We start from the raw sequence: 17236 nt of genomic DNA, 5'->3' as shown, positions 1-17236 counted from the left end.
GCTGTTAGCAAAACAAACAGAGCCCTTTATAGAGAGAGAAACATCTCTTCATCAAGCAGCACCAGCATTACTCCAGACAGTTCACCCCATGGAGATGCTTCCCACACATGATCAGCTTCATTCAAGTAATACCAGGCACTTCCAAATGCTCGTGAAAAGTCAAGGCACAGCATCAAACAGCAGACTACCTCCACCAAACCCAGCACTCAAGGGTTCAAGTGCCAGCCCTGCGTGTAAAAACCAACTGACCGAACAAGCAAAACCCAGACCCATTTAGGTCAAAGCTGTGCACCTTGCCTCACTCCTGAACTGGGCCAGAAATGCATGTGAGTAAATGAAAGTGTGTGTGCCGCCCAGCGCACAGCCCCCGTAACGACTGCCATGCACATCTGCCTCCTTTGCTTTTGGGGTTACTGGGCATGAGGCACCTACGTACTGCCCACCCCAGCACGGTGCCCCCAGCCCTTGCCTCCATGATACCCTCCTGGTACTCATGGGGCTGGCCAGAACTAGCATTTAGCCCAGTCTAGGCCAACCTAAAGAGTTCTCACTGGGCAGCAGAGTTACTGTATTTCCTCTGTGCTTTACTCTGAGTGGCTGTAAATGGACTTCTAGGGCTTTCCCCATTAGCCCACGGTGTTCAGCTCAGGTGCAAGGTGCTCGTTACTCGCCCAGGACCAATAGCTTTAAAAACAAAGAGCTGCAATTCAGGTATTACATACACAGGTAGGACAAACGCCTGGATGTTTGTAGAGGGCTGCCCTATCAGCCAGAATGTCAAGAGCTACATTGTTTTCCTGTGTACCAAAATATTAGCATAATTTTCTAGCTGCAGAGCTCCAAAAGATCTACTGCACAAATATTGAAGTCAAACATCCAGAGTACAGGAAGATTTAAAAAAACAACATGTAACCTTTAAGAATCTAAATCGTCCAGGTGGCAAGCCAGCCACAGAAGCCATCCTAGCATCTGTGGAAAAGCAAGCTGCTAATATGTTTCCCTTCACTCCCTATGAACTCTGAGCGAGTACAAATGTTTTCTGAGCAAACAGCAAACTGACAGGCAATGATACTAGCAAAGACACTACAGCCTCAGGCTCGAGTGTAGGTTTGTGCCTCAAAGAATGCCACATCTCTCTGACCGAAAGCTAGCTTCAGTCCTAGCAGGTCTCAATGCGAAGCTGCCTTCTTGCTTTCTAGATTCTTCACACGCTGGCTTTGCTTTCTCCCTCTCATTGTTACAAAATCAGCTTTCATCATCTGAACTCTTTGGAACTTACAGGAATGCCTGTGTAAAGGGAATACTGGTGCCACCCAGGTCAGAAGATGAAGTATCTCATCAAGATACTGCCCAGCAAGTGTCCCTGGAGATTTCTTTCCAGTGTCTATTTGCCATTTCTGTCCATTCATAATACCCTTGCAGGTTCCTCTGTGATCTAATGCCACTGCTGTCACCGATAGTCACTCTTTTCCAGATGTTTGCTAGTAGAAAATCGCCATCTGCTTCTGGCAAAGTGTGGAAACACCTTTCCAGTTCTCCTTCAAATAAATCATTTGCTTCCATTTATCTGGGAATGTTTCCCTTTGTTCTCTTGTTGCCATCCCTGTCTACAGGACCCAGTCCTGGAAGTGGTGAACCTCACTGAAGTGTGGTTTGTTTCATTCCCAGGAAATTGACAGGCTCTGGGCAGTGTAACTGTTTGGCTGGCTGTTGGTTCAGGTTCAGTCAGCCCTTCCGCATGGGAAGTTACTTTTCAACGGGTGCTGGTCTGCTTGTGGAACCATGCGATGAACTGAACTTGGGAGAAAATGCGGCTTCAAAACACACCCCTCGGCATGTTTCCCATCTTTGTCTGGTATTTTTAACCTGGCAGTGGTTTTACATAGGTTGGCTGAAGATCGAGCTCAATGAAGAGCGACAGAAGCACGGGCACAGCAGCGCCTTGGGAGCACAGCGGAGCCACAGGGCACAGCGGAGCCGCCGGGCACAGCGGAGCCACAGGGCACAGCGGAGCCGCCGGGCACAGCGGAGCCACAGGGCACAGCGGAGCCGCCGGGCACAGCGGAGCCGCCGGGCACAGCGGAGCCCGGGCGCACAGCGGAGCCACAGGGCACTGCAGAGTCCGGGGGCACAGCAGCGCCCTAGCAACGAGCCACACCTTTCCTCTGGCATTACTGCTGGGAAGCGGCCCGAGAGCCCTCCCCGGCCCCCCCTGCTTTCTCCGAGATGCCTTTTTCACTGGCCTCAGGACGCAGGGAGGCTGTAACTGGTAGCTGCGTGTGTGCACCCTTCGTCCCCTGGGCTGGGGGACCCGCGCTGCCGCAGCCGCTTCTGATTAGCGCAAGCTCCTCGCGGGGTAGCCAAGCCTCGCGCCACGCGCGCGGCCTAGGCCTGTGTGCTCTTCTCTCCTGGAGGGCTGCACGGAGGCCCCCGAATGAACGCCGAGGCGCACATTAGCTGCCGATCCTAGCCGATCTCCAGCAGCTACTGGGGCTGCTGCCCAGTGCTCTCTGAGGCAGGTCCCACGGCAGACACGGACGCCCACGCCGCGGGCGGGGCCGGGGGCAAAGCCCATTCCCGCCCCCAGCCCCGGCCCGCCTTGCTCCCGCCCAGCGCCTCTCAGAACAGCGCCCCCTGCCGCCCCAGGCACCGCGCTGCTCCCGCTTGGCCCCGCCAATGAGCTGTGCACACGCAGCGGCGGCCCCGGGCACAGCTGCCGTGTCGCCGCCTGATCCGAAAGGCAGTGCTCGGGACACCCCTGTCGCCCCCCTCTTGCTCCACGGGCGGGTTTGGCTCGTTCCGCCGAGTCGTGGCGTCTCAGCGCCCACCCAGAACCCTGTCGGACGTGGCTCCGATCGGGCATCGGCAGGGACAGGAGGCGAGGGGCCTCCTCTCAAGGCTCCTCGTTGCGGCTGCATGCTGGGAAGTGCAGTGCCGGTACCCGCGGAGGCCCGCCGGGGAAGAGCGGGGCGGGCAGGAGGAGACTACAACTCCCGGGGAGCAGAGGGGCCGCCCGCGCTGCCGCCCGGCGCCGGCGGTCGTTGCGGCTGGTGGGCAGCGCCGGGGGTCGGGGTGTGTACGTCGTTCACCGTGCCCCCTTCCGAGAAGCCGCCTGGGGGGCGCCGGTAGCGTCCCGCCGCCGGCGGGGTGCGGCCCTGCCCGGGGGCCTGCCATGGACCTCTTTGGGGACCTGCGGCGCATGAACAAGCGACAGGTAGTGGCCGAGGCTTGCCGGTGCCGGCCAAGCCGGGGGCCCGGGGCGTGGGGCCCGAGGGCCGGGGCGGGATGCGGAGGCTGCTCGGAGCTTCCCAGCATTTCTGGTCCCGTATTTTCCGCCAGTGAGACGCTTGATAAGTGGAGCCGGGCAGCGTCGTTTTCAGCCGAGCTATGTTGCCAAAAAACCCCCCCAAAAGTGTGAAGAAGGCATATGCCCTGCTGTAACAGCTGTGGAGCTGGGGGACTTGGGGGCAGACAGTTAGACCGATTAGGAAAAGATTTTCCACGTAAGATGTTTCGGTCGGACGGCACCAGGACACAATCCTCTGTCATCTCTGCTCCCACCGCGCCTCTTTTTAAACAAAACTAATTGTTCAAAGTACAGAGCCTGCCACTACTGATCTTACGGCATTTCTTACGTGTGTTTTGAGTACTGATGAGCTCGGGTAGGACTCGGGGATATGTGATCACAATAGGTTTGATCATTAGATGAACAGCTTCCTAGATGTTCGAAGTTGCTGCAGGTAAGTTCATTGGCGTCTGGCGCTACAGGGAGTGCGGCACAGGTGTGAGGAGGCAGGGCTGGGGCACACGGGGGGCTGGAGCCTCGTGCTGCAGACAGGCTGTACAGGTGGTGTGCCAATATGCCGCTCTGCACCCGGAGTCCTGCTGGAATCAGTGTTTGGCATAAAAATCCAGCACTGTGGACTGTGAGTCAGCGGTGCATAGGAGTGGAAATTCTACGATCTGCTTCTAACTATCTCACAGTAACTTCTCAAAGCCGTGTTCCTGTTTCTTGCAGCTGTATTACCAAGTCTTGAATTTTGCCATGATCGTGTCTTCTGCCCTTATGATATGGAAAGGGCTGATCGTCGTTACTGGCAGCGAAAGCCCTATTGTGGTGGTGCTCAGGTAAGTCAACGGAAAGGCCAAATATTGGTTTGTCCTTTGTCTTTTCCCCTTCCTTCTTGGATAGATTTGGAGTTTGAACTCTGACCAACCTTAAGTACCGTGACAGTTACTTTCTTCTGACTCTGGTTTTGCACACTTACCAAAGGCTGCTTTCCTGATTGCAGTCTACTTTTCACTGAAGTTTGTAGAAGTAGAGATGTGAAACCTTTTAAAATCTTAAAGTCTAGGTTTGTTCACTCAGATAAACTACTCGAGATTACTTGTATGTATGTGTATAGCCACTTAGGGATAGTAATCCCTGGATAGATGTTAGGATTCCAGAAAGTTCATTCTGCTTTACAAAAAATACTATGACGTTTCTGTTGTCTCGTCAAGAAAATAAGTAAATGTGTAGCGCTTCCTGAAGCCACTGCACACTTTCCAGTCTATTTGTTAATTTCTCTCTTTTTTTGCCATAAATATATTCATTTTTGAATTGTGTTACAGTAAAACTCATGAATAAATGTTACTTGTGTGTTGCCTCTCTCTTGGTGGTGTCTTACTTCTGGTATAAAAAGAGCCAGTTCTGCAGGCCCCTCACTGCTCTTCAGATACCTACAGTTTAAACACCTGTTCACAGAACATTCAGTTCAATCTTGCAGAGATTGTGTGTGTGTCAGCAAGAATATAGGCAGGCAACAACAGTGTTGCAGTGGCAGTTGTCCATGTTACTGGTTGTGGGCTCTGGAGTCCTGCCTCAAAGGCTGTTACCAAAAGTGACTATGGCTGACTTTGAAAAAAGGCACAGATTTTCTGATTGCTAATAGCAGTCACTAATGTAAGCATAACTCTTGCTCGTGGTAATTGAACTCTTCCTATGTAGAGAAGTACTTCCTTTTTGTACTGGGAAACGTGTTTTGTTCCTTTTCTATGCACCTTTCTTTCACTGAGGCAGTAAGGAAGCCTTCCATAGGCTGCCCGAGCTTGCAACTTAACAGAGATTTGGGTTGTGTTAAATGCCTGAGGGGTGTTACTGAACAGGTAAAGGTACAGCTTTATGTTAAAATTGTGAGTTTACCATAAGAATTAATTGTTCTTTGTTTTCATGGTTTAATGCTAACAAACTCTCTTTCTGTTTGTAGTGGCAGCATGGAACCAGCTTTTCACAGAGGAGACCTGCTGTTCTTAACAAATTTCCATGATGACCCGATCAGAGCTGGTGAAATAGTTGTTTTTAAAGTTGAAGGCAGAGACATTCCAATAGTTCACAGAGTAATCAAAATCCATGAAAAGTAATGCAACTTGGCATTTCCCTTGTTTCTGTGCATAGTTCCCTTCACCATTACTTTCAGTTGCAGTTTAGTTGGGTAGTGTTCCATGAAAAAGGCAGCTGAGGATGTGCTGTAAGGTAAAACTCATCTCTAGAATGTCATCTGCCCTCGCCCTCAGTTCTGTGGCACTCTTCTTGAGACAGTGACCCCTGCCCCTCGGCGAAGTTACTCAGGTTCAAAGCAGGTAAACTGTGGCCAAGGAAGAGTCCAGTAACGCAAGCAATACCTGTAATGGATGCCAGCAGTAGCAATAGGTATGGGAGCAGAGTTTGCTTCTGTACTGACAGGTGGAACTGGGATTTTGGCTGTCAGATTCTGAAAACAGGTGAAGGTTCAGGTCAGAGCTGTAGACAGTCTGACAAGGGTGTGACCTTTGCTAACTGAAGTTTCCCAGAAGTGACTCATAATGAAAAAAGGGATTCTTACTCCTTTTTTGTGTCTTACTAGTTACAATGCCAGCAACAATTTGTGCTGAAAAGCAGCAGGTTGATGGTGTGGTTGTAGCTTCGTTGCATCTGTGGTTTTAACAGGCTCTTACTCCACAATTATTTTTTTGGGGGGGGGGGAGGGGGCGGGGAATGGAATGGAAAACAAAACCAAGCCAAACCAAGCCACAAAACAAAACCCCAGCCAAACAACAATCCCACCTTTTTATTATTCAGTATTTCAGAGTTAAATTTCTGTCCTGGTGAAAATGCAGAAGGCTGGACAGTATCCCTTTCGTGTCTGTTGTGATACTGCTTACATCAAATGACAATCTAGGAGTGTTTTACAAACATTTCTTGTTAAAATGTGTCAGTAACGTCTGTAATGTTAATGGTTCAATGCTATTTGTTCAGCAGGCAAGACAAGCAAACCTAGAAGTGAATGTTACCTAATCTCGTAGCACTTTTCATCTTCATTGTACTTTGCAGCTGTTACTGAGGGGTTTTTAATTAAGTGGTATTCTGTTTTTCATCTCCACGCCTTCTAGGGAAAATGGAAACATCAAATTTCTGACTAAAGGTGATAATAATGAAGTTGATGATAGAGGCTTGTACAAAGAAGGTCAAAACTGGTTAGAGAAGAAAGATGTTGTTGGAAGAGCAAGAGGGTAAGTCATACAGAATGACGGCTATGTTGTGATTAAATGGAGAGGGCGTGAAATGAAATCAGTTCTCTTGGTACAAACTGGATCTGGTGCAGCTTTTGAAGATTTTCTGAAATAAAATGCTTTACCTGGAAAAGTTGTTTTCCATAGTCCCCTCCATGATGTGGAGGGTGGAAGTGGAAAGAAAAAAAGACACACTTGATAAATAATTCTCCAGTAAGTACAACTTAGCCTTCTGATGGCTAGAAATCACTAGGGAATTATTTCTACATTCCACGGGAAATGTATGCAGAGTTTGAGCTTTGGGCTTTGTTCCCTTCCCCAGCTGAGATGAAGTCTCTTAAGATTTTTCTTAAATAACTTGATTAATTTTTTTTCTAAGAAAAAAAAAATCACATCTGCCTTGGGGACAGGTGTAAATGACTGTTTTACATTAAAACACTCAAGACTGAGTCACTTTGAACCATTCCACTGCTGTATTCAGGGGGTAATTTTACCTTCATCTTTGTCAATGACAGGTTTTTGCCTTATGTTGGCATGGTAACTATAATAATGAATGACTACCCCAAATTTAAGGTATGTATACAGACTTCTCGAATGGTTGAATTTAAACTATAGCAAGTAAAGATAGTTAGAGTCTGTTAATAAACAGATTTCTGTAGTTTGGCACCTAAATGGGAAATAAGCTGTTTTCTGGCCTGTTTGACTTGTTTGTTGCCTGGCAGAAGTTAGTATTTGTGAGCATTAGGAATTTCACAAGTTAAGTGAGTGCAGTTGTGATTCCTGTTTATGGTGAAGATTAATACATTTGAAATAGTCCTGTAACTCCACAGGAACACGCCTCTTAACCATGTGCTTGCCTAGAAGCTGTAGTGCTGGAGGGGGCCCCCTTTGCTCCTTCTAGGGAAACTGCTGTTCAGTTAGAGTCGTTCTGTGTTCTCTTCCCTCCTGCAGTATGCTCTGCTGGCAGTCATGGGAGCCTACGTTCTGCTGAAGCGGGAGTCCTAAGGCCAGCCCCTTTGCTGGCAGCAGGGGACAGAAAGTTAAAGAAACCTAATATATTTCAGATGCTTTCATTGCTGAGCACAGATACAAAACTGCAAGCTTTCCAACTGTCTAAATTGTACAAGTAACAAATAAAGCTTTTTGGCCGATGGTTAACCGTGTAACGGCATATTTACGTGATGTGCTGCTTTCAGTTTGCCTTCTGCTTGTTGGGAAGACACTACCCTGTGTGAAAACGGCTTGTGGTGCCCCTTGACATGCTGTGGTGGTTTTTCTTCAGTGCTGCTGCGTCTCAACCTGGTTTCCCTCCTGCTGGTTAATTTTTGTGCTTAATTACCTTCAGCATCCGTCAGCGCCCTTTCTATTCGTGCCCGTGCCAACTGTTTTTTTGCCAGCACTTGTAAGGACACATTTCTGGGTTGGAACAGGTAGTGAGCTGTAGGGGCTCAGTCAGACTTGGGCCTCAAGACAGTTGTGTAGACAGCTGACAAGAACAGACAAAGAGGAGTCTTTCCAATTAGGAACTGAGAGATGGACACTTGGAGATTTTGCCCTGAATTTGAAGCTTGCTCCTTTGTGGTGTGACAAAACCCAGCAATGGTCTGATTCTGAGAGGCCTGGCTTTCAGGGAATCTGTATGCTCTAGAATTGAGGCCATTAGCCATTCTGTTGTGATGTTCTCAGCTGTAGAACAAACCTAAGAAAAAGATTTTATGGGGCTTCCATAACACTGTAAATGACTGAAAGCACCGCACAGTCCTTAAGAAACATTACCAACTCACCTTCTGGTTTGGAGAGTTTCTTGTTCTATCGTATGACACCCAAACAGCGTTCAACGTAGAACTGATGTTTCATGTTAGAGCTTGCCTGGTAACTGCCCTATTTGAAATTCTGGATTTTTCTCTTCGTGCCTTCCCATGTCAGTGCTGTACCTTCAACAAAGCAGAACTTGTTTTCCTTCCTCGCTTTGATAAGGAACAGCGTGATGCTTGCTTTTCCCGTGGAGTTTTGTTACTTCTGTAATCCCTTTCCTCTACAAACCCACACTATTATACAACAGCGGCTCCTCTTCTGCTCTAACAGCTTTGTGCTCAAAAGCAGACAGCTGCTGCATTTCTCTAAGTAATACTACTTCTTTTGTGTCCCACTGAGTAGTTTTCATGACAAATCATATTGTGAAAATTACTTACTTTGTGTCAAAGTGTGTAGAAATAAAATTGAATATAATAAACGGCATGTCAGAATAATTTAGGTATCCTTAATGCAGACTTGCCCAAAGTGTACCATCACAGTTAGGAAAAACTAATTTTATTGCTGGAGACTCTAATGAGATTTTTATTATATTTTTTCATCCCCAACATTGCTGAAAGGAGAATCTGTTCCCATCTGCCTACCCCAGAGCAATCACAGTCTGGTCTGAGAGTGGGGTTCTGGACACAACCCATGTGACAAACTTGTCACGGTATTAGGGGAATTGATTTCTGTGTTGAGGAAATAGGGACTAGTACTTGAAGATGTCCCTGCTTACTACAAGGGGAGGTAGACTGTTTGACCTCTAAAGGTCCCTTCCAGCCCAAATAGTTCTGTGAGTCTGTGGCTCGGTGAAGACAGCCCTGTGACGGGGCACAAGCTCTGCCTGCACTTCACATCCCCGTACCTGTGCTCCATGACCGTGAACACAGCAGGGTCCCTTCAAGCATTTGGTCTTCTCCAGCAGGGCTCAGCTGGGAGAGCCTCTCTCTGGCCAGCAACAGTTCCTGAGAACTCAGAAACATAGATGCTTCCTGTTGGAGTTCTCAAAACACAACCCCACTGCCACAAACCCAGCAACACAATGGGCTGCTGCAGCACTCTTGACACGTGGAGTGTGCAACGAGCAATCGCTTCAGCTTAGCCTCAGCACTCCAGGTCTAGGACTTCCTAAACCGCAGCACAAACAGTAGCACACATCTCCAAGTGTGTTTATTAAGTGTTTATTACTTCATGTTGTCTGGCCCTCTGTGAAGTTGTAGGGAAATGTCTTCTGTTCTTCAGGGAACTGTTGCTGCAGAGTCCATTTCCCGGTTATTTGCAGAGTGCCTGCCCCGACAGCAGCTTTGAAGGGCCGGAGATTAGTCTGTTCAGCATCTCCAACATTTACAAAGTATTCCTCAGTGATCACACCCTGTTATTACATTGGTGATACGCTTAAACCGTTGTTTGTTCTGTGTCTGTGTTAGAGCTGCCTCCAATGTCAGGATCAGCACAAAGCCGGTGATGAAAGGCACACTATTTTTCTTTTACCCCTTTTTATTTCCATAAAACCTGCCTTCCTGATAGAACAATCAGTTGTCTGAAATGTAAAGGAAGCAAATTAAAGAGTGTGATCATGGTAACAGCATTTAAAACCCATGGTGCTGCCATGGTGTGCAGCAATAGTTCACTTGGCCGTGGGATATATCGTGGGATCACAGAACGGTCTGGGCTGGAAGGGACTCTTGAGTTGTCACTCAGCACAGAGCACACGCTGTCTGCGGCTGTACTCAGGGCTGCACAGTGAAACTTGTGAATGAGGCATGAAAATACCACTGCAAATTACACTAGAATGCATAATGAATAACTACAATAAAAGAATGAATCACATTGATCGGTAAAGAAGATGCAGTAGACTAAGAGGAAACAAGGGAGTCATTTAGCTCATACAGCAGGATACTCAACTGACTTCCAAAGCGATCACACTGGTTAGTTTGCTCAATAATTATGTTCATTTGCATCCTTGTAGCTTCCACTGGGGATCACTCCGTTCCAGTGGAGAAAGGCAGGCTGAAGGCTCTGGCAAGTTCCTCACAATCACCTCTCTCTTGTAAAGCTGTGAGCCACATCACTGTCACCTGTGATGGTAAACATGTGTGACAGTGGAAGTTAAACTCTGCACAGGATCTTCTATGTAATTGAGCTTCACCTTCGTGTGTGGTTGCTCCACAGCCATTGCTCCCACTCACAAAATACTGGAGTGTTTCTTCTTGTTTTGGTTTTTTTTTCCCCCATAAGCATTCGTGCAAATCTCTCAAGCTGTTTGGCCATTTCAGTCTACAGCACCTCTGGAGACATTTCCATAAAACGATAGATTCTTTTTAACAGAAACTACTAAAGAGCTCCTGCAACAGAAATGGAGCTGGGTCACCCCGGCGCCCTGGTCCAACACTCTGTGGCCGCAGCCTGCAGCCTTCCGGCAGCAGCACCCTTCCCACGGGCTCTGAGGCCCAGGGCCGGCTCGCCGGGGCCCAGGACGGGAGGATCGGTGGCGCACTATTCCCGGGGAAGCCCCGTCGAGCCGGTGGCGGCCCGGAGTGCCCGCGGGGGCGGCTGGGAAGTGTCGAGCCCCGCGACCTGCACCCCGAATCCTGCCCCGCGCCTGGAGCCTGCGGGGAGGCGCGCGGAAGACCGAGGCTGCCGGCAGCGGCCCCCTCCCCCGCCGGAGGCAGGACGGAGGCCTGGGGGGCCGGGGGCGGCCGCAGCCTCGGCCCCGTGAGGAGGCGTCAGGCGCGGGCGCTCCACTCGCACCCGGTTCCGACTCTGTATAAATGGGGGGCGGCGGCGGCGGCGGCGGCAGCGGCGGCAGCAGCACTTCGTCGAGACGGAGCCGGAGGCAGAGCCGGCCCGCAAGGGAGAGCGGCTCGGCATCGGCCCCGGCAGCGACAGGATGGGCGGAGGCGGCCCGCGGCGGCCCGGTGCGCTGCCGCTGCTGGCGCTGGCGCTTTTGGCGGCACAAGGCAGCGCGGCCCCGCTGCAGCCCGGCAGCTCCCCCGCCATCACCAAGATCTACCCCCGCGGCAGCCACTGGGCTGTGGGTAAGTCCCGGTGTCCCCGCCGCTGCCCGGCCACCGGCAGCTCCCTCCGCGCCCCGCCTGCCCGCGTCGCTCTCCATCCGGCTCGACGGCTCTCCGTGCCTCTGGGGACAGCGGCACGCCACCGCAGCCTCGGCCGCGGGGACAGGGTTACGACAGACTGACGTCCCACCGGGACCCCCGGTGCCGGTTGCTCTGTCCTCGCCGACGAGCTGCTGCCGGCGAGGGCCCCGTTGCCGAAACGGGGCAGCGGAGCGCGGATGCTGCACTGGCGGCAGGCTGTTCGGCACGGTCGCGTCGCGTTGTCCCGGGAAGCGTCCGCAGGAGCAGCACCCGCCGCCGGCCGCCTCCCGGTGTCGGAGGAGCCGCTGGTCTCTCGGCTCCACGTGCGGCGGGCGGCCCCGGGGCCGGGCTCCCAACCGGGTCACGGCGCGGAGCCGCCGGGCTTGTCCCCCTTGGCCCGGGCCGGTCCTGTCCTGCCGGCGCGGAGCAGTGCTGCCACGAAAGCAGCCTGCGCCCCGTTCGGACGGCGGTCCCCCCGTGGCATGTGAACCCGGCGGTTGTGTTTCTCACCGCTGCCTACCCTAGGGACACAGGAGCCCGGGCCCGAGCCCGAAGCAGCTGGACGGGACCCACCAGCTCCCACGGAGCCAACACGTCGGGGGGGGCCCAGTCCCTGCGGAGCCCTGGCCGCACAGCCGGGAGGATGCTCCCCTGGGGCTGCCGCTCCCCCTTCGTTTTCCTGTATCCCTCTTGGCAGCCTGGAGCCCGCTGTGCCTTCATGTCAGTAAATCTGGGTCTATCAGGTGCATCCAGTTCAGCTCCTAAAAGGGCACTGGTACATGGGTGTATCCCAAAGTTCCCACATCCTATATCAAGACAGGTAATGCCTGACGCCTACAGCTTCTCCATCTGCTCCTTATTCCAGCAGCTCTTATCTCCCGAGCTCCAGGCAAAATGCTTCTCAGCAACGTTTCCTCTGACAATGTAGCATAAGAGACAGAGGAACTTAACTGTGACACTGTGACAAAACCTCCAGTCCCAGCTGTGCTTCAACTTTGACATCACCTAACCCCTTCTCTCCATCCTGTCAGTCGGCAGCGATTTACGATGCCTGAACAATCATTTCTCTCCCCGTGTTCGTTAATTTCATGCTACTGTTGTGGTTGTTACAGGACACTTAATGGGGAAAAAGAGCACGGGAGAGTTTCCTTCTGTTTACGAGGAAGACAAGCCCCCATTTTCAGCCTTACCTGAGAATATCAAGCAGCTGGAAGACTATCTGCAGTGGGAAGAAATCTCAAAATACTTGCTGCGGCTGCTGGAAGGGAATGAAAACAAAAGCACTCACTTTTTAAAGGGGGGACTTCCCTGGTATGCCAGAAACAGCTGGGAGAGAGATGACACCAGCAGCTGGAAAGAGGTAAGTGAGATAAAACCTGTGTGAGCGCTGCCTACATTCAGATTTCGTTTTGCAGTAATAGGTCAGCTTCTGCTAATGTGGGTTGTTCAGAAAAGCAGCAGAAATGCATCTTGTGCACTAGTCATGAATGTCAAGTAAGGCTTGATTCCTGATCACAGATTGTCACTCACAAATTGGATGCTTTAGGCGTTATTTTGCTGCTGGCCATGATCTCAGCCGACATGAAGCAGATTTTGGTGTCTGGATTCCCCTCAACTGGCTTGGCTATTCCATTCTTTTATTTTCTGGCACTTAGGTGTTCTGTGCAGAATTCTTTTGGGTGATGCTGAAACCCAATAAAAAGGTTAATATGCCCCTCTAAAAGCATCGATGGGAAGATTTCTTTTGTCTGTAATATGATGTAATTACTATTCTTGGGCTAACTGCAGGCTGGTACAGTGAAGTCAGTGAATATTTTGAGTTTGCCTTGAATATGGGTCAAAGCATACCTATTAACTTAAGCCCCAGTGAAGTCCCTTGTACTGATGATGTGAATGCTGCCCATAGGTCTCTTTCTGGCTGTGGCCTTATGAAAGGGATGCTTATAATGACTGTGATTAGTGCTGTCTGAAAAGGAAACTGTCTCATCTTCAGCTCGGCAGTGTGCCGCTGTGTAATCAAATCAGGTGAACAAATACCATTACGCTATGTGTAAAGAGGGAAACATTTTGACTTCTAAAAGTATCTGGAAATAAATCACATCTACAAAGGCTGAGAATTGCCTCCAGTAAGTTGAATCATATCCATACCTTAAATTAAGATCCACTTTTTTATGGTCAGACCTTGAACATATACATGGAATAATGAGAGTACTGCCTTAAACACCCTGATTTCTTCAATGATTAGCAAAAAAATCATGGCTAGGATTTATGACAACTTACAGAAACTCGTGTTTCTGTAGAACCTTTCATTTCCAGCATTCAGCAGTTCCTTTGTCTCCATGCTGAGATAAAACAGAATCATGAGACCAGAAGGTAGCTTGTGCTGGACACAAGTATCTGACCATGTGCAGCCTAGATCAGATCTGTGTTGTTTTCCCTTAGCTTCAAAAGGTAAAAGCTCAGCAGCTGAAGGTTAAGCTATATATATTCTTGCGATCTGCCTTGCAGGGGGAGAAGACCTAAAGATTGACAGGAATATCCTTTAAGTTTTTGAGGGTTGTGATAACTTCCTGAGCATTTAAATAATGATAATCATTATTTTTTTATAAAGGAGACCTTGCTTACAGAAGTGGAATTCTGGTATCGATGTACCGTTCAGTCAGCTGTGTACACTGTGATACAAGATCCCGGGTGACTTTTGGATTTTGATTCTGTAGACTTTTCTGGATGCGAGGGGTTCCGTGTTGCACAAGCTGTGGTTAGACAACACCTTTGTGTAGCTGCTGCTCTACCACAGTCAACCAAGGTGTACAGGAAAGATGAACGTGGCTACCTGCCTGGGTGGAAGATGGCCAGGTAGAGACAGCTGGCAGTGGCGGCACAGTGCCTGTGAGAAGTTTGTGCTTGGCATTAAACAATTCTTCAGCCCCCTTTGTGTCTGAGTTTGAAAGAGAAGCTAAGGGACAGCACATCTACAGCAGGTTCTGTTCACTGTAAAATGGCCCGTTTGAGGTACTGAAACGTGGCCAAACCCAAGGTAAAGCGTGAACCCTACTGTCAGCTGATGGAATAGCTGTCCCGAGACCTTGTCACCATTGTCAGGGGCTGTAATTCCCAGAGACTGGTGTGGAGATGCTGACCGTGAGGGGTCTCTGTGTGTGCTGTCCTGTGTTCCCATCAGCCGAACGTAAGCAAAGACCAGCAGTGCTGGGAAGAAATGTGCTACAAGGACTTTGTTTCGGGGGTTTGTTCAAATTTAGCTGATTTAATTTTCAATTTGTGTTTTAAATTTAAGATCAGAAACCCCCAAAGCTAAAGGGCTGCAGAAGTGAGCACAGAGGTGCACGTCAGGTTGCTCAGTTTAGGGCCTTGCTTATAGGCTCCGGTTCGTTCAGGGCCCTACGCCCTACTCAGGCTCACATGGTGCTGCCGGACACTTCTCACGAATAAAAAGATTCTTGCCAAAAGACACCCAAAAGTACTGAAGTGCTGTAGCACACAGACAGCCAAAAATGCCGAGGAGATGAGCAGAATAGTTCTGGCAATTAGGCTTAGGGTGAAGGACTTGAATGACCACCTTCTTATTTCAGTTAGCACCAGGCAGATGAAGGTGTTGCCTGCTCTGTATTCTGTGAATAAGCCACAGATAAAGTAGTTAAAGATCAGAAGGGAAATGCCTCCTGCAGGTTGGACTGGGAGGAAAAGTAAGTTGGAAAATAAGCTTTAAATTGCTTCTGGGGCTTGTCTTTCTCCCACTGATAAGGCACTGCATAAATGAGATGGCAGTCAGAGCTATTCAGGAGGGCAGTCGGTTATTCCACTAACCAAGACAAATGAGGGCTGTTCTGGAAAGATTATTAAGAATGTGTTTGCTCTGTGAGTGCACGGAGCTGGTACGCATGAGGCTTATTAGCTTAGTGAATGACTTTCTTCACAACGGGTCCATAAATAATGCTTTTCTCCTTTTATCAGATGATGGATTATCTGTTTCAAGTTGTGAATATGAAAGAGAGTGCTCCGAGCTGAAAGAAGGTCTCTAAATTGTGAAGAAATGGAATACTTTCCACAAGAGACTATATTTCACAAGCACTTGCTTGTATCAGATAATCAACAAGGTCTCTTTTCTGTAAACAAGATTTCCTTGGTGTCAAATGCCTAGATACTCATACTCTCGTGTGTTTCAGAAATGACTAAACTCTACTTCATTTTCAAGGTTGCAGTTTCTCACTTGAATGGCTTCGATATTCATAATTGTCACGGAAGGGTCTTCCAATTAATTATGTGACTCACCTATCTAATCACTAAATCTCCAAGCTGCGTGGCATTTCAACAGTTGCAATAAACAGTACTGATGAAAGGCTGAGTTTACACTTTTATTTCAGTTGATAAAATGGAAACTGGCTGTGCCACAACTGGTAACAATGAAACAACAGAGTGGTTCGTGATCCACTGAAGGTCTTCTCCTCCTTCAACAGCTCCCCAGTCTGTCATTTTTTCTGATAGAGGGAAGCTGACCCTGCCTTCTGCAGGTATGAATGGGACAATTCCAAGCATGCTATGGACTTCCACAGGCCTTCTGGTTTGACTCAGAGGAGGTGTGGCGGTTCAGCATGCTCCCATCGCCTGTTAACACAGGTCCCGTACTGTTGCATGTCCACAAGAAACCAAAGGGAGATCATTGCCCCTCAGAAGAACAAGCTTGTAACAGCTCTTGTGGAGCTTCAGCGCACCATAGCCAAGCAATGCTCCTTTGCTCAGCTGTAGTTCTCTGTCCTGAGCAGTTACAGCATCAGAAGCCCAGACAAGGAGATAACATCTTGCCATCTTTCCTCAAAGGAGCACGCTCTCAGTCCAGACTGTAAAGACAACAGGAAGCATTCTTCCATGAATGGCTCAACACAGAGGACATCTGGATAAAGAGGTAGCACTGCTCAGCGCTAGTAAAGCCACCAGTACTGTGCCCAGTTCTGAGCATTCTAGCACAAGAGGGACATAGACAAACTGGAGAGTCCAACAAAGGGCCATGGAAGATGATTAAGGGGCTGGAGCACATTTCCTAGGAGGAAAGCCTGGGGAAAAGCTGTCTCAGAGGGTCTCACTGATGTGTATAAACACCTGGAGGGAGGGTGTGAAGAGAGGGCCAGGCTCTTTCCAGTGATACTCAAACACAGGGCCAGGAGCAACAGGCATCTCTGAATGCCAGGAAGCACTTTGTCACCATGAGGATGGCAGTGCACTGGCACAGGCTGCCCAGGGGGCTAGGTGATGGAGTCTCCCTCCTTGGAGATACTCAAACGCCATCCGGACATGGTCCTGTGCTCTGTGACCCAGCTTAAGCAGGTGGTCAGACAGGTGACTTCCAGAGGTCCCTTTCAACCTCGGGCGTTTCATAGATGGGAGAGCAGACGAAGGGATGAGTCAGTCAGACGCACGGCAGGGCACACCGGGGCGCTGCCCCTCCCAGGCAAGCTGAAGGTCCGTCCCGACCTCACATCCACCGGGCTGGGACAGCTGCCCTGAGCACTGGCGCTCTCCAGGGCGCAGAGCTCCACCGCTTCCAGCAGGTGGCGCCCTCCGCTCACGGACAGACCGGGAGGGGCAGGAGGCGGCTGCGGCGGGGCCGGGTGGCGTGTCGAGGGGGACGGGCCGCCTGATCATTCGGCCACGGGAGCTGGGCGCTGCCGCTGCTCACCGAGAGCGTTGCCGGTGCACGGCAGCACCGCCAGCAGTCGCTTGCGCCGGGGAGCGGCCGGTGCTCCGCGGCGGGCAGGGCCGGGGGCTGCCCCGTGCAGAGAGAGGCGGCGGGGCACACA

General features: G+C 50.1%; 2 protein-coding genes across 2 annotated transcripts; both read left to right on the top strand.

The window, feature by feature from the left end:
• The first annotated feature begins 3009 nt into the window (after nt 1-3009).
• SEC11C (SEC11 homolog C, signal peptidase complex subunit) lies at nt 3010-8176 on the top strand. The gene is made up of 6 exons (XM_009907208.2): nt 3010-3214; nt 4019-4128; nt 5250-5399; nt 6412-6531; nt 7047-7104; nt 7483-8176. Exons 1-6 carry the CDS (start codon nt 3173-3175, stop codon nt 7534-7536), a joined length of 534 nt encoding a protein of 177 aa, XP_009905510.2. The 5' UTR covers nt 3010-3172; the 3' UTR covers nt 7537-8176.
• A 2921-nt stretch (nt 8177-11097) lies between these two features.
• On the top strand, nt 11098-15797 carry GRP (gastrin releasing peptide). The gene is made up of 3 exons (XM_054179270.1): nt 11098-11363; nt 12536-12783; nt 15396-15797. The coding sequence occupies exons 1-3, from the start codon at nt 11216-11218 to the stop codon at nt 15447-15449; spliced, it is 450 nt and encodes a 149-aa protein (XP_054035245.1). The 5' UTR covers nt 11098-11215; the 3' UTR covers nt 15450-15797.
• Nucleotides 15798-17236: the final 1439 nt, after the last annotated feature.

Source organism: Dryobates pubescens (genome assembly GCF_014839835.1).
Source record: "Dryobates pubescens isolate bDryPub1 chromosome Z unlocalized genomic scaffold, bDryPub1.pri SUPER_Z_unloc_1, whole genome shotgun sequence".
NCBI lineage: Eukaryota > Metazoa > Chordata > Aves > Piciformes > Picidae > Dryobates > Dryobates pubescens.
The sequence above is the reverse complement of the archived record's forward strand: the minus strand, read 5'-3'. Positions and strand labels throughout refer to the sequence as shown.